This window comes from Sorex araneus, chromosome 3 (genome assembly GCF_027595985.1).
Source record: "Sorex araneus isolate mSorAra2 chromosome 3, mSorAra2.pri, whole genome shotgun sequence".
In the NCBI taxonomy this organism is placed as follows: Eukaryota; Metazoa; Chordata; class Mammalia; order Eulipotyphla; family Soricidae; genus Sorex; species Sorex araneus.
In genome coordinates, this window is record NC_073304.1 from 60,492,069 (window position 1) to 60,509,217 (window position 17,149).

Genomic DNA, 17,149 nt, shown 5'->3' on the forward strand with positions numbered 1-17,149 from the left:
GTTAAAAAACATTTTTTAAAAAAACTGAACCACAGTGAGATACACTTACAAAGTTATTCATGATTGGGTGTCAGCTATATAATATTCTGACACCTGCTCCCTTCATCAGTGTACATTTCCCATTACGTGGTAAAAATTTCTGAAAATCGTTTGGGTGATGCTGTGATTAGTTCTGGTAAGAAATTCTAAGACATAAAGGAACTTTATAGAGTGCAAAAGATGTTCTGTATCTTGATTTGTATGTTGCTAATTTAAGAGATACAGATTAATGAAACCTTTTAATTAAGATGTGCACTTCACTGAAGTCATGCCTCCATTACATTAAAAAAATTTTAACTGACTTAAGAGATGTGATGTACAACACTGTTAACAGTTTCCTATAACTTCTAATACTATACTCATCATCAGTGTACCACCTCCTCTCCCAAGTACCCCAATTCCCTTCCCATTTAACAGCCCCACCCCTCCCCAAACTCAGTTATGTGGCTCAGTTCTCTTGTTGTGTTGCCTTTGGCCTTTTGTGGCCACCTTGTTGTGTATCCCACATAAGAGCGAGCTTTCAGTATCGATTCCTTTTCTTCTGACCAACTTCAGCATCCGTCCTCTAGTTCCATTCATGTTGTAGCAAACTGCTTGGTTTTGTTCTTAGAGCTGCACAGTATTCCACTGTGTGTGTCTGTGTACATATATATATACATATATATACACACACACACATCACAACTTCATCCATAGTTGAGCATTTGAATTGTTTCTATATTTTAGCTATTGTATTGTGATGAGTACAAATGTACAAACATCATTCCAAATTAATGTTCTTGTATTCTGGCAGATACATGCCTAGAAGTGATACTGCCAGGTCATATGGAATTTTATTTCTACAGAGATATCTCCAGTACTGCTTTCCATAGAGGCTGAACCAGATGATATTTTCACCAACAGTGGATGAGGGTTCCTTCATCACCATCAGTTGGCCAACACTGGCTGATTCCAGACTTTTTGATGTTTGCCATTCTCACTCGTGTGAAATGGTAAGTCAACGTTTTCATTTGCATTTCCCAATCATGAGCGATAATGAACAATTTTTCTAGGCCTACTGGCCATCCTTATAGCCTCAGGAAAATGTCTATTCATTTTGTAGTCCCATTCATCATTTCCTTGACCCAATCACAATTAGGTCACCGGATTTTTTTTTTTTTATTGCTGATTTCTGTCAATGCTTTTTAGATTTTAGATATCAGCCCTTAAAATGATATGCTCTATTTTCCCTTATCCATTAGGGTACTTATATATTATAGGTCGAGTTTCTTTGATGCAGTACCATTTTTATTTTTGTTGTATTTGTCTCTGTGATCATTCTGATGGAGATACACCCTTTGTGGTCAATTTCCCTGTGAGTTCAGCCAATGTTTTCTTCAATGTATTTTAAGGATACTGGTTTAGTCTTAAGATTGTTAATCCACTTGGAGTTTACTTGTATGAATGACAAACAGTATAATATTTTAAATATAAGCAAAACTTTCATTATTTTAGATTCAACTTGCTGTTTCTATTCCACAATTATTTTTCTTAGACAGCTCTGTCACTGTCACTGTCACTCCGTTGTTCATCAATTTGCTTGAGCGGGCAACAGTAATGTTTCCATTGTGAGCCTTGTTATTACTGTTTTTAGCATATCAAATATGCCACGTGGAGCTTGCCAGGCTCTGCTGTGCAGGCAGCATACTCTCAGTAGCTTGTGGGCTCTCCGAGAGGGACGAAAGAATCAAACCCGGGTCAGCCACATTGCAAGGCAAATGCCCTACCTGCTGTGCTCTCACTCTAATCCTGCTAGATATAGTAATTCTATTTAAATCTAGAAAAAGTGAGCATTGCTTTGTGGACTGGAGAAAGGAGTCTGAATCTAGACTTAAAATTTAAATAAAATTCAGATTAGACAAGAGAAATCCTAACATTCACAAAGATTAATTTGGCATGTTATACAAATAGGAGGAAATCAGTGAAAAAGCAAAAAATGAAAGGGAAAAAAAACCCAGTTGCTAATCTTAGCTCATGTCTCAATTATAATAGGTTAACAATTATTTCCTCAGCTTTCTATTTAGACTACTCAATCAACTATATAAAGTGCTGACAAATCCTCAAGAATAATATTTCATGTGTTAACAATAAAGAACATTTAATTAATCCATAGTTGCTAAAGGATAATACCTAACTTTCTTAGTATTTTATTCACTTAAATTCCCTTCAGATGAAATCTTAAGTAAAAATTTGAGGCCAGCAATATGGCTTAAGTGATAGAGCATAAGTCTGCATGGATCTTTAACACTGCACCATTGGGCCAGCCCAGAATCACTGAGCTCTGAGCTCCTCATATCACCAAGTGGCATTAGCACTGCTTTGGAGGCCCAAAAACCAAAATAAAAACACTAGAAACGGATAAGTGTGCAAAAAATAAAGCTACAAAAATGTTTACACATTCGAAACACAGAATACATGTGAATACCTTACTAAAATGGCAGATAACTTCAACAAGTCTTTAATATATTCACACAATAACATTAAAATATTTGAAAAAATAAGTGAAAAACCTAATTATGAAATCTCACATATTATGTAATATGCATTTTATAAAAACAAAAACTATTTCTGGCCTGTGAGTTTACGAGCAATTTTTCCATTCTCTTTCATAGCTGCACTTTCCAAGTTATACTTTCAAAAAGTTGCAAAATTTTATAATAAGAAAAAAGTTATTAGAATAGATCAAATAACAATATGTTATGTCAAGATGGACTAAAAAAAACATGCATAGGCAAATAATCATATGACAGCCAGGAAAGCAAATTAACAAACTGACAGGGGAAAAAATTAATAAAATTTTATAGTCACAATAAAGAATGTTAAATATGTTTCCTGCTTTTCCTGAAAAACCAAACTAAGTGTATGATTCATTTTCAAGTACGAGAAGTTTTGTCAAACTTCTAATAATAACTTAAACAAATCTAATAATTTAACAAATCATGATGCTGCATCTATTATGTGCTCAATACTATATGATTTATACAGATTTGAAATAAAGGTAACACTAACAAAAGAAACTAGATTATTTGGTTTTCTCTGCTAACGTGGAAGGTTAACTTTTTTCATGTTTTTACTGATGAGCACAGGCTCCTACCGCTACCAATACTTGGTCAAATGGACTAACACCAAGGACTGTTTGCCCAGCAGCGCTGGAGCCACGAGGGCCAATCAAGAAGTGCTAAGGGGCTACCAGGTCTACACATGGTGCTCAGGGAACCATGTGGTACTGAAAATTGAACATGGCGCCCAACATTTATAAGGCATGTGTGCTAGCACCCTGAGCTATCTCCTGAACCAGCCAGAAAAATAGTAAGAATTCATAACCAACACAAGGAACATTTAAAGCTGGACCGCTGGATATTGAAATATTTTAATATTCACTACTTAGTTCCCCTTCCGAATACATTCATAAGAAAATTGAAACAATATCTGAAACACACTGATACCAAAGACTGTGATGTCTTCAAAAGGTTTATCTTATGTCCCATTTGAATAAAAATCACTTTAGCACCCCATGACAAACAACTCTTCCTTAAGCACAGGACCAGGCGTAAGTCCTGAGCACTGTCAGGTATGGCTGCCCAAACCAAAAAGAAGTCAAATAAAAGAAAGTGACTTCACTATTAATTGCAATTACTAATTACTCACCATTACTTTTCTTCTTAGCATGTCTCTATCAAAAACACTTTGTTCATTTGTTTTTTCATCATTTGTACTTCCCAGATTTCCATGCAAAAATTCAAGTTCCATAAAACAAAAATAAGAACTTACATTTGGGATTATAGTGGAGTACCCAACATTAAGAAATAAAAACCATGTAGGAATTTAAGAAATCATGGATGAATAGATAATATTTTACTAGCTTTAGTTCAGTGTATTTTAAAATGGGTCTGTAGTAGTAAAGCTCAGCAACTCATTAATTCAAAAACAACATGTACTAGTAGCTACACTGTATTTCTCTTTCATTTTTTGAACTGGATTGTTTTGTTTCTATAAAGGGAAAAAATGGAATCATGTGATTTTTTTATTAAAAAGAGAAAAACCATGCTACTCTATGTTCTACAAATATCTATATATTATATTTACATATTATAATATATAACATATATTTTATATATATATAGTCAGGTAATTTTTTTGTATCCCATTTGTGGAAAGAGACATAAAGAGACATACTCAGGGTGCTAATGGGAGAATATCACACAGATTTAATATCACTTTCTTCTCCAAAAGCTGAAAGTTCAAGACAGCTAGGTCTGGAATGAAAACTCTTCAAAATAAAGCATCTTCTCAAAATTTCACAACAGTCACACTGCACAATCATCAAATTCACTTTTTGGAGAAGTTCACTTAAAAATTTTTCAGGTGGAAGGGAGATACATTATCTTGAATGGCAGGCATAAAGAACAGTTCCTATCTTCATGCTAGTTTCAAAGACAGGATCTTACGGTAGAAGACCTTGGGGAATACTGAAATTTTGATTTGAGTCACCAAAATACAGAGTGACATTTGTGGAATATAAAATATCATAATATGAGACTAACACCCAAGAACAGTAGAGACAGGACCAGGAAGACTGCTCCACAGTTGGAAGCTTGCCTTATGAGCTGGGGGAGAAGGCAGCTGGGATAGAGAAGGGATCACTAAATCAATGATGGTTGGAGGGATCGCTCAGGATGGGGGATGTGTGCGGAAAGTAGATAAAGGATGATGGCCTCTCATTATCTGTACTGCGAACCATAATGCTCAAAATTAGAGAGAGAGTAAGAGGCAAATTGTCTTCCATACATGCAGGGGAAGGGGTGAGATGGGGAGGGGGTAGGGATACTGGGCACATTGGTGTTGGAAAATGTACACTTGTTGAGGGATAGGTGTTCAATCACTGTATGACTGAAACTCAAACATGAAAGTTTTGTAAGTGTACCTCATGGTGAATCAACTGAAAAAAAAAGTACAGAGAGAGTAAGTGTTGGTTTTCTTATGGTTTAAGAAAACCAACACTTAAAAATAATTCCACCCTACCTCCAGGGTAAATAGTAATGCATTTTAGATAGTGAAAGAAATGAATGATTAGGAAACAGAAGAGATTTATAAAGTTGGTGAGAAAAAGAAAATTGGTTAAATAACCAACCGTTAGCAACCAAGAAAAGAAGTAAACCAGTGTAGATACAGACTGATCCGTAGAGAATTATGCAGTGAAAAAAAACAATAAAGTAGAAAAGGCTGAAAACATGGTTACAAGTATAGCTAGCTAAGTGGATGAAATAATGGAGAAAATCAATTGGGTTTATTGGTTAGGAAGGAGAGGTTGCATTTCAGATGAAGAAAAAAGTTTATAAATAGAAGAGATAAGACAGTTCTTTAGAGGAGAGACTAAATAAACTAATAAAAGAGAGACTTAAGGAACAACAAAGGTCTTTAAGAAGACAGTGATCATGACTTTAAGGTAAACCTGAGAAATTCGTGAGTTTCTCTGCTTTATAAATATGAGAAGATTTCAGGTAAGGCAGAATGTTAATTTATAAAAGTTCACGTTGTGACCAATAAGTACAACAAAGAAAGTGAGGTCCAAGAGAACTGAGATTATATTATACATAAATAGGTGATAATAATGAGAAAAAGGAATGAAATTTAAGTTGGATAAAGAGAGAAGTACAGGTTTGAAGAAAAAGAACAGTGGTGGTATGATCTACAGAATTAAGTGGCAACGGAGTTAAAATCTGTAGAAGTCAGAATTCTAAAGTATCTGAGTTAGAAAGTGAGGAGACATAAGAAGTACCTGGCGTAATATTAGAGGTCAATTACATTATTTTGAGTCTCAAATAGGTTATACAGAGGAGAGACTAATAAGGAGCACATGCATGTTCTTCATCCTGAATGGAAGAACAATATGGTGCATGGATTTAGGAGGAGAGATTCAAGAAGGTGAGAAGTAGGTTACTGAAAGAATCATCAACAGAAACATTTAAATCGCCAAGAATTATGACAAACGTGTATGCACACAAAGACAGTGAAACAGATCTTAAAATCTCTAGGAAATGGGAGAAGATTCAAAGGAGTGTGAACATGATCACAAAAGTACAGTGTAGTGTGTAGTATGGTCTAAGGCACGAGCTTATAAATGAAGGTGTTTAAAGAAGAAAATTGAATAAAGTTCTAAAACCACTAATGAGGAATAAGCCTCGAAGTCCATCAGTGTAACTGCTATCAAAGGGACTGAGTAAAAGTCAAAGTAGTAAAATGGTTTCATATCAGGAAGGTATAAGCAAGATACAGAAAATAATATACAAATAATTTGGCTCATTTATCTGTGTTTACTAAAAAGCACTGTATTATACACTGGGAATAAAACAGTATAAAACTGTATTATGCACTGGGAATAAAGACATAATTTAAGACCTCACAAAACTGGGACTCAAGAAGTCTCATATAAAAGTAATTACTCTGAAGAACAAAACTAAAATTTTATGACATGTTAACAGTTTTATTAAGAAATAAAGAACCATGTACTTGAAAGATAGTGTACAAAGTATGTAATTATTTTAACAGACCTAGTAAGAACGGCCTTAATTATATGCTAAAACACTCACTGGAAGTAAGCATATGTGAAGAAAGTCATTTTGGGGTGTATGGGGTAATATAAAGGGGGGAGGGATAGTAAGAATATGCTTTCACTGATATATGCAGTTACCTGACACAAAGCAGCATCCCGTTCTTCTATCACAGCATTCATTTCTTCTGCAGTTATTCTCTTTTTACATTCCTTGGTCTTGTAGATTCTATCCACAATTATAGCTCCATTCTTCTGAATAGCTATCCCTGTGTCTGCATTGTTTATTCTGTTCAGTAATTCCTGTAATGTCTACCAACACCATTATATGTTAGTCAGACATGAAGTTTTAATATATTTTATTTAATATAGGGTTTTAATTAATAGGCACATGTGAATTGTAAATTGACTGAGTGAAGTTATTGAATTTTCATATTGCAGCAAAGATGTACATTATTAGTGTGTCAATTCTTCTTTTTTCCCACATCTTAGTTCTTGAAACCCACTCAATTGAACTTAAGCCTCTAAGATATAAGACTGACATCAAGAAATCTCCTCAGAGAATGGCTTACCATGTCATTTTCTTCAGGGTTAATATTTTCTAGCCTAGAAAAAAGGGACACAGAAAGCCTGATCAGTAGCATTTCCTTAGTGCAGCAAAATGAGTTCGCTTTTTAAATCTTTAGAACCTCAAGTAATTTCATTCGACTAGTCTTTAGAGTCAACCATGACACTGAACATATTAAAGTGCCACCTGCTCGACTCCATCTTTCAATAATGCTCCATATCTTCTGCACTGACTTCAGACTGTTAAGTTATTAATGTTTACTGCTATATATGACTACAAGGATCAATTGTTCATATGTGCTTAGATGAAGAAAGTTCCCTAGTGATAGAAGTACTCATTCTTATCATTATATTTATTCCTAGACTTTCAATTCTTATCAGAAACTGTATTTCCTCTCTTTTTTGGACATCATCACAAATAAAACAAGACAGTTTTTTTTTTATTGCAAAGTTTAGCTATGTTCCCTCAAAAGCAATGACAAATAATTACCACTAAATTTGACCTGAAAAATCTCCTGCTGCTATTTTTTTGATAACACAAATATACTACACATAAAGACTGACCAAAATTGGATCTTTTGAGATAGAAATGCTTTCTCTCTTTTCATAACTCAAAGAGAATTATTTAATTTAAAAACAAAGTGAACTGATTCACCTATAAAACAGATTCTAAAAGACATAGCTTTTATGAAAATGCTTATAGATGTTGATCAGTTAAGGAAAAACAATAAAAGCAAAAAAGAAGTTCTAAATAAGACTTTAGGAAGATGTCTAAATTCAATCATTAAATTGCATAAATTTAATGAAAATCTGAGTATTAATGAAATGTAAATTTCAAAAATGATCCCAATTATTTAAAAATATATTTGAATGTTTAGATATTCAAGCTGCAATTTTCTCATTTGGATCTTACCACTTCTGCGCTATTAATTAACCACACAAAAAGGGGGGGAAATAATAAAGGGAAGTTTTGCTTTACAATTGTTCCAAACTCCGTAGTTCATAAAATTGTTACACTTAGTGAGAGAAAGCATTTGATTTTGCATGCATTTTGGCCACAACCAGTGCTTTTTGGGGGTTACTCCAGGCTCTGTGCTCAGGGGTCATTCCTGGTTGCTAGTGGGGGTTCACATGTGGTATTGAAGATCATCAAATCAGGATCAGCACACATTCAGAAAACATCTTAACTATTTCTATCCACTATCTTCCTGGGCCAAGAAAGTATTATTTAAAAACATTGCATTCATTTCCACTTTTTATATTTTGGGATCACACCAGCAGCACTAAGGAGCTACTTTCAGTTAAGAACTCAGACATTACTCCCCTCGGTGCTTGGGAGACTAAACAGTGCTAGGCACAGAAATCAAGCCACAAGCATGCAAAGTATATTTTCAGCCTACTGAACTATCTCTCTGGCCAGATAGTGCATTTTATAAAAACTGTATGTGCATATTAAAAAAATACTTCTATTTAAAAAATTTTTTGAAAGGCATAGTAATTTTGAATTATAATTGAAATCTCCCAACGTCTAACATGTATTTGGATCAATATTTCAATAAAGAAAAATACTCTTATCTATTTCTACTGAAAACATTAATAGTTTTCAAAAAATTTGTTCTGTAAGATCTGTGAATTTCTGATTTTATTCAATTAAAAAATGAGAAAGAAAAATAAGTAAATTTCTCATACTTTTTAATGATAAAAGGATTCAATATGCCAAAAACAGTAACAAGTTTCACGATGGAGATGTTACTGGTGCCCGCTCGAGCAACTCAATGAGCAATGAGATGACAGTGACAGAAAATGTAACTATAGTTATTGTCCAAGAATAATTTTATGGAAGTCATTTGGTGACACAGCATTCCCTTATTCATGATGTTTTTGCATAAAGTCATATTTTACATGTTTATGGGAAAATAAAATTCAATTTAAATTTAATAAGCTCCATGATTCATTTGTTAAATTGATAAATGTGAAAACAGATTATAATCAAACATTTATACATTTAAAAACTTAGTTTCCAAACTTAGAAAATTCCCTTTATTATTTCAAAGATTACATAAAGTCAGAAATAAAAAAAATTATTTTTTATAAAATGTTGACATAGTCAACAAATTTGAATATTCTAAATAATTAACACTGTAAAAAGTGTACAAACTAATATTCTAAACTGTCAGCTTCACATGTGAAAAAATATCTGTTTAAGGAAATACACCTAAATATAACAAGTAACCATATTATAAAATTAACATGTTTCAACAGGAATTGGCTAAGAATACTGTATTTAAAATTATTTCAAATTCTCTAAAACCATTATAATTTTTTTTCATCATTATGTGTGTGCTTTTGTTTGGGGGACACACCTGCAGAATGCAGGGCTTATTCCTTCCTGGCTATGCACACAGTGATCACTCCTGGCAGACTCCAGGACCATATGGTATGCCGGGGATTGAACCTGGATTGGCCGTGTGCCAGGCAAGTGCCCTACCTGCTCCGGCCCTTAAATTATGTTTTCTTATTAAAAGTTATTCTACATCTTTGGCACAGAAAGTTAATATTACAGCAGTAAATAATTTAAATGACTGTCCTTAAAAGTACACACACATACACACATATATGCACATACATGTGCTTACACATATTTGTATGTTTTGTTATTTCTTATTCTGTTGGTGAGTAAATCTGAATTGCTTTCGATCAAGCTAGGTCAACTTCTAGGCATTTGGATCTTGATTTTTCTTCACAATCTTTTATAAATGGCATAGAAAGTAATAAGTGATATAGCATGGTAGTAAATATCACTAAGAGAAAAACTGAATATAAGTAAATAATGATTCATCTAAGATTTGAAAACATAGATGGAAACAAGTAACCTTCAATACAAATATAAAACAAAATAGAAAAATTCAGTGCTTGTATTTCTCTACTTTGTTTCTCTTAAAATATCTGAGGGAGGAACTGGAGCTGTAGTACAATAAGTAGGATGCATGCCTTGCACTCAATCAACCTGGGTTTGATCACCAGCACCCCATATATCTATCTTCCAAGACTTCCAGGAGTGATTCCTGAGTATAGAGCCAGAAGAAAACCTTGAGCATTTCCAGATGTGGCCCTCAAACCTAAAAACTAAATAATTAAAAATTAAAACTCTGAAGGAGCACTGGTAACAGATATGAGGGATCAACTACATCACAAACAAACTTCAACTATACAGTATTTTTTTTTCTTCATAGGGTTAGAAAATACTATGAATGGCTTTGTCATTTGTTCTCAACACAGGTACTAAACATTGCCTTGAAGTGTAAAAGATCAAAAAGACAATGTATAAATAAAAAAGTGTGTGTATGCTCCAATAAATCTTTATTTATAAAAGCAAGTATTACTTTCCTGATCCCTGATACAGAGAATTGAAAAAATGAAACCAGAGTGTGGCTGACTTGGGTTCAACTCCTCCACCCCTCTCGGAGAGCCCGGCAAGCTACCTAGAGTATCCTACACGCACGGCAGAGCCTGGCAAGCTACTTGTGGCATATTCAATATGCCAAAAACAGTAACAACAAGTAACAACAATGGAGACGTTACTGGTGCCCACTCCAGCAAAATAAATGAGCAACGAGAAGACAGTGACATGACAGATAATTTATCTTTTAGTTTAATATATTTGATATACATTTTCCTAACACTTAATATCTACGTAAGAATTACTAATAAAAATGATTTTCAGATATTTAATTCTGTCTTTCAGTTAATATCACATAATGGAAACAAAAATTAAGAAAAACACCCTACATGTAGAAAAAAGAAAATACGAAACAGCTACACAAACATTCCTTTTCATACACAAAATGACTCTTTAGGTCTACGGTTTCTAGCAGCATTTACAACATATAAAGCAACACTGGTTTGATAAAGATGAAGTAATAACTTGTTTTATATAAAGTATTATTAAAAATCTGTAGATAATAACAAAGTTTACAATTACGTAAAATATTTTCAACTCTGTGCTTACAACCTTCTAACCGAAGAGTCATGATAATTAGCAGATTTTGTTGAAATAAATGTCCATAGGCTCAAGTTTCGATTGATTTCCTATATCATGAAAATTCTGACTGACAGTTTTGCACTTTGAAGACCCAAGCATGAAACATCACTTTTCTTAATTTATCCCTAATCAGTCAATACCACCTCTTTGCTTTTGAACCTATGGTGTTCAATAGAAAAAAGCTAAACTTTGACCTCCAATGATGAGGAGAATCAGTAATCATCTAATCAGAGTATTTAGGGTTGTTTTTACTCTTTAATTTCTGCATGATGATATTTAATATATATACTTTTAAATGTACCTTATTTTAAAAAATTGGAAAAATAGCATCTTAAAAGTTGAACTATAGATAAGCCAACATGTCTACGTAATTCATTTATAACTGAGGACTTGTTGCTGTTTTCCTAAAGTCACACATTTTTTTTTTATAAAGGTGAAAAACCGGGAACCCAGGGAAATGTGTCAAAGGTCCCTGGGTTTGATTCCTGGCACCATATGCTCCTCCAACACGTGGAACAATACTCAAGTACAGTGTCTGGAGTAGTGTCCCACTCCCCAGCAACACAAGGTATGGCTCGAAATCAAACAAAAAAGATTGAAAAAAATGAAGCAGAAGACTGGCAGAATATTAACACAAGAGAGATATAACAGAAAGATGCAAAGCAGATGAGAAGTGGCAAAAATAAGAGAACAAAGAATACAGAAGGAATTGCAGGAGTAAGAATTAGGCAACTAAAATAATTCCATTTTGGATAAGATATATTTGAATTGCCTATGTTAATCTGGGATACGTAAGACCTACAATGTGCAATTTATAGACTTTGATTCTAAAAGGTACATAGAAATAAAAATACTCTGGAATAGTCAAAACAATCCTGCAACTGGAAAAACAGAGAGGAAACTAACATAACAGAATTTTTTGATTTACTTGAAAAAGTCAGGTTTAGGCAAAGGTCTATGTAGATATGTAGGTCAGTGAACATAACAGCAAATCCAAAAATTAATCTAAACAATGATACTAAAACATTTTTGTTGGATAGAGGTGGAAAAGAAACCTAATGAGGAAATAACATTTAATAATTATAAATGTCCATCTACAAAGAGAAACAAATAAAACAAAACCCCAATCAAACAAAAAAACTATACATGTACATCTTAGACAAAAATTAACTCAAAATGACTATGAGGTGTGAAAGAAATTTATCTTTCAGTAAAAATGAAAATCCTATGTAAATTTCTATATAGTTTTAGAATCAATACAGAAATTACAATCTATAAAGAAGAAAAATTTAGTAAACTGAACCTAACCAAACTTTAAGATGTACTCAACTAAAAATACCTGGAAGTCACATACACAATAAGTTATAATAAATTATTTATATGCAGTATACATAAATCTAGAATAAAAAACAACCCAAATTTGAAAAACTGGTCAAATGCATGAAGATTCTTTGTTAGAGATAATATTATTATAGACAGCAAATATGCACATACATATAATACAACACTAGAAATAATGTTGTTCACCAGTAAATGACTAACATCTAAAACAAGGAACAAAACGAGTCAACTGCAAATCTTGAGGAGGATGGAAAGCAATAGCAATACTTGAGTCACTTCTGGGATGTTAAGCAGTTCAACCACTTTAGAAGAGTCTGACAATTTTCTTCAAAGTTAACATATGTAGTAATCATGTTATTAAGTTTACCAACTGATTTGAAAACATGTCACACGTTTGTTAAACATGTCACAAAAACTGTATGCAAATAAGTATAGCAGCTTTATTAAAAATCATCAACTTTTTTTTAGAGGAATCACCGAAGATTCGGAGAATTCTAGGATAAAATGCAGATAATAATAAAATTTAAAAATACCCAATCACAAAAGAAATATTTAACATTATGGTACTTGAGGAAGCAGGAGGAAGAGAGTTCATCTAAAAGAGTCAATCTAAAAAATAAATGTTATAAATATAAAGGACAGGAATGGTCATTTTTTTGTTTGTTTTATTTTTTTTCTTTTTTTTTAAATTTTTTATTAGTGAATCACTGTGAGGTACAGTTACAAGCTTAAGAACTTTCATGGTTGCATTTCAGTCATACAGTGATCTTTAACCAACCCTCCACCAGTGCCCATTATCCTCCACCAATGTTCCCAGTATCCCTCCCACCAGCCCCACCGGATCCTCCACCATCCCACCCTGCCCCTGTGGCAACGCATTCCTTTTTGTTCTCTCTCCTTTTAGGTGTTGTAGCTTGCAATAGAGCTATTGATTGGCCATCATGTTCAGTCTCTAGTCTACTTTCAGCATGTATCTCTCTTCTTGCGCGGGATCCCCAACCACATTTTACTTGGTGTCCCTTTCTCTATCCAGGCTGCCTTAGGAATGATCGTTTTTTAATGGTCATAAGAGATCTATTTATCATGAAGAACTTAAACTCCTAAATATCTATGCACCTAATGAAGGGCCATCAAAATATCTGAAACACTGCTAATGAAGCTATTAAATAGATTTAATAGCAATAAAATAGTGGCTGGAGATTTAAACATTTCTCTATCTCCACTTGATAGATCAATGAGGCAAATCTCAACTAGAAAACACTAGTCTCTAAAAACGAATTGGTAGCAGACATCTATAGGATACTTTATTGCAAAGAGTTGAGTACACATTCTTCTCGCAAAACATGAGATATTATCCAAGACTGACCACATCCTGGGCCACAAGACACATCTCTGTAAAATCAATATGACAGAAAAATGTATCTATACTTACTCTCAGGTCCCAATTTCATGAAAATGAAAATTTATTACAAACAGAAATGAGGTAAATAAAATTACTTGGAAATCAAACTACTACTGAACAGCCAGCGGGTCAAGAGGAAATTAAGAAAAAACGTAAAGATTCCTGGAAACATATGGGAAGGATGAAACAACCTACCAGAACATATGGGATACAGCAAAACAATGTTAAGAGGGAAGTTCAAAGTGATGCAAATATTCATTAGGAAACAATAAAAGACCCAAATAAATAATCTAACAGCACAATTTAAGGTGCTAGAAAAAGAACAACAAATGAGGCCCAAATCAAGCAAAAGGAAGAAAATAATAAAACTTAGAGCAAAAAAGTAAATGAAATGAAAACTTAAACACATGCACACACACATACACACACAGATAAACACACACAATTCAAAAGATCAATGAAATTAAAAGCTGGTCCTTTAAAAGAACATACAAAATTGATAAACTATAAGCTAGACTCACAAATAAAAAGAGAAGATCCTAATAAACTTAATCAGAAAGAAAAGAGAATATATCAACAGATACAACAGAAATTCAAAGGGTCATCAGGGACTTAGATGTAAATCTTTACGTCATTAAACTGGAGAAACAAAAAAAAAATTGCATTTTTGGACTGTGATCTTCCAAAGCTAAAGATAATCTAAAATTGAACCAATAGAAATCTAAGCAACCTGACAAAGCAATACTATCCAAAAAATAGAAATGATAATTAAAAGTTTCCCCCAAAATACAAGCTCAGGTTCAAGTGGGTTTAATAGCAAGGTCTTCAAGCCTTTAATAAAAGACCTACTCACAATCCTTTTCAGGTTATTCCAGAAAATTCAAGAAACAGAAACTCTCCCTGTTTATATTAGGCAAACACTCCCCATATCAAAAGGAGACAGAAACACCACCAAAAAGGAAATCTAATATCCCTGATTGATATGGACATAAAGGCCCTGAACAAAATATTAGCAAATCAAATCCAACAGTACATGAAGGGGCTAGACCGATAGTACAGCAAGTAGGGCAATTGCCTTGCACATGGCCAACCTGGGTTCAATCCCTTGTACCCTGTAGTCCCCAAAGCCCTGCCAGGAGTGATACCTGAGCACAGACCCAGGAGTAAGCTTTGCGAACCACACTGTGTGGCCCAAAAACAACTCCACCTCCAAAAAAGCTCATATAGTATGACTAAAGGGATTTTGCCTAGGGATACAAGGATGGTTTACAAGCCAATCAATAAAATATACCACATATACACAAGAAAAAATAAAATCTAAAGATCTAACACCCATTCATAATAAAAAAACAAAAACTCTACTCAATTAAATAGAGGTAAAAAGAAATTTCCTCGGCCAAAAAAAAAAATACCTCAAGAGTCATGTAAGTTCACTCATTGACCATGATCCAGAGACTCATAAATGTATCTTGAAAAATCTCAACAAGTTGCAGAGATTGTTCTGGACCCCATACAAGGCTGACTCATCCTGGAGGGAAATGAGTGAAGCCAGCATCCGCCCTTACTGAGACCTGGTAGAGGAAACACCTCCACACTCCACAACTGCCATCATGCTCCAGGCTAGACTCCACTGGTCTGGACAAGCCTCATCCAGAAATTAACCTGTTGAAAAATTCAGGTATGCTGGTTTTGTGATTGAAATCTCTAGTCTTTCACAGAGTCAGGGATGGATTACCTCCCTCCACAACTCGCTCCATCTCCCATCTCCAGAAATCCTGGCAGTTACACACAGGCCCTAGACACACCACCCAGTTAAAAATTAAACTCCAGCTGTATCACCCCATTAAAAACTTTGAGCAGAAGCACCACTCATGGACCGATGAGAGTGCTGCATCCGGAATCATCTGTCTCTTAAACAACACCAAGGAAGACAAGAGAGACAAAACTTCCCACACAGCAGAGCTCGTGTCCAAAGGTGCTGACTCAACACAAGAAACAAAAGACTTTGGAAGCATTATTTAGTACCTTCAAAGAGCTACAAGAAGAATCGGGAATATTCAACCCTTACCACTCAGAAGTCTTGCAAATAAAGAACTCAATCAATGCCCTGAATAGCAGAATGGATGTTGTTGAAGTGAGAATGAACAATCTAGAAGATCAAATTGAAGATGGATCCAGAAATTCCATGGATCCAATACAAATGGCCAAGTACATCATCAACAAAGAAAGGCTTAGAGATATCAAGGACACATCCAGGAGTGCCAATATCCATTTGATTGGAATTCCTGAAACTTATAATAAAGAAAATGGAGCAGAGGATATAATCAAGGAAATAATCAAAGAAAACCTCCCAGAACTCAAAAGAGATTCCAGTCTTGAGATTGTCAGTGCCTACCGTGTCCCCAATATGTTTGATGAAAATAGACTCATTCCTAGACACATAACAGTGAAGGTTTGGAATTCTCATGACAAGGAGAAAATCTACGGCTTTCCAGAGAAAGAGAAGAGATAACTTACAGAGGAACGAGAATCCAGCTGACAGCTGACTTATCAATGGGCACTCTGGATGTCAAAAGCAAATGGGCCAATATCTTATGAGTTCTACAGGAAGAAGGCTCTAAGCCTAGAATCCTCTACCCCATCAAACTGGCATTTAATTTTGAAGGCAAAATGAAGATCTTTTTTGTTATTGAAGAATTCAAAGACTTTATTTTTTGCATACCCTCTTTAAAAGAATTACTGGAGAATATAGCTTGGCAATCAAGAACGACTCTAAACACTTAAATTTCTGTTTCTCTTACACGCCCAAATAAAACAAGGGAAACTAGAAAACAAAATGCTATACCTCTCCAGCGTGATGGACAATTTAAAAGTATGCTTAAGGACGGGGAAAGGGTCATATATTAAGCAGATGTTGGTCAAGTTAAAGGGTATGTTAAAAAATTGGTGGTAACCACGTAGCTTGTGTAGAAATAAGTTTTCTAAATCACTGTGGGATCTGTTCAAGTAATCATATACTAGAAAATGTGTGTTTGTTTGTGTGTGTGTATGTGCACATGCATGAGGGGCGGGGGGAGAAATCAATGAGGAAATGCTTGAGATAAAACGAGATAAATGGGGGAGAAGGCAAAAGTTGAACTCTTAACAAAATGTTGATCATTTGTTATAT

At 34.2% G+C, this 17,149-nt stretch overlaps 1 protein-coding gene across 4 annotated transcripts in view; it reads right to left on the reverse strand.

The window, feature by feature from the left end:
* Positions 1 to 17,149, reverse strand: part of MIPOL1 (mirror-image polydactyly 1) — a 294,074-nt gene that overhangs the window by 180,119 nt on the left and 96,806 nt on the right. For all 4 annotated transcript variants that reach the window (XM_055133477.1, XM_055133474.1, XM_055133475.1 and 1 more), the window contains 2 exons: positions 7,201 to 7,234; positions 6,770 to 6,940 (listed from right to left, as the gene is read on the reverse strand). In XM_055133477.1, the coding sequence (XP_054989452.1) occupies positions 6,770 to 6,940; positions 7,201 to 7,234 (205 nt within the window). The remainder of the gene's footprint in view (positions 1 to 6,769; positions 6,941 to 7,200; positions 7,235 to 17,149) is intronic.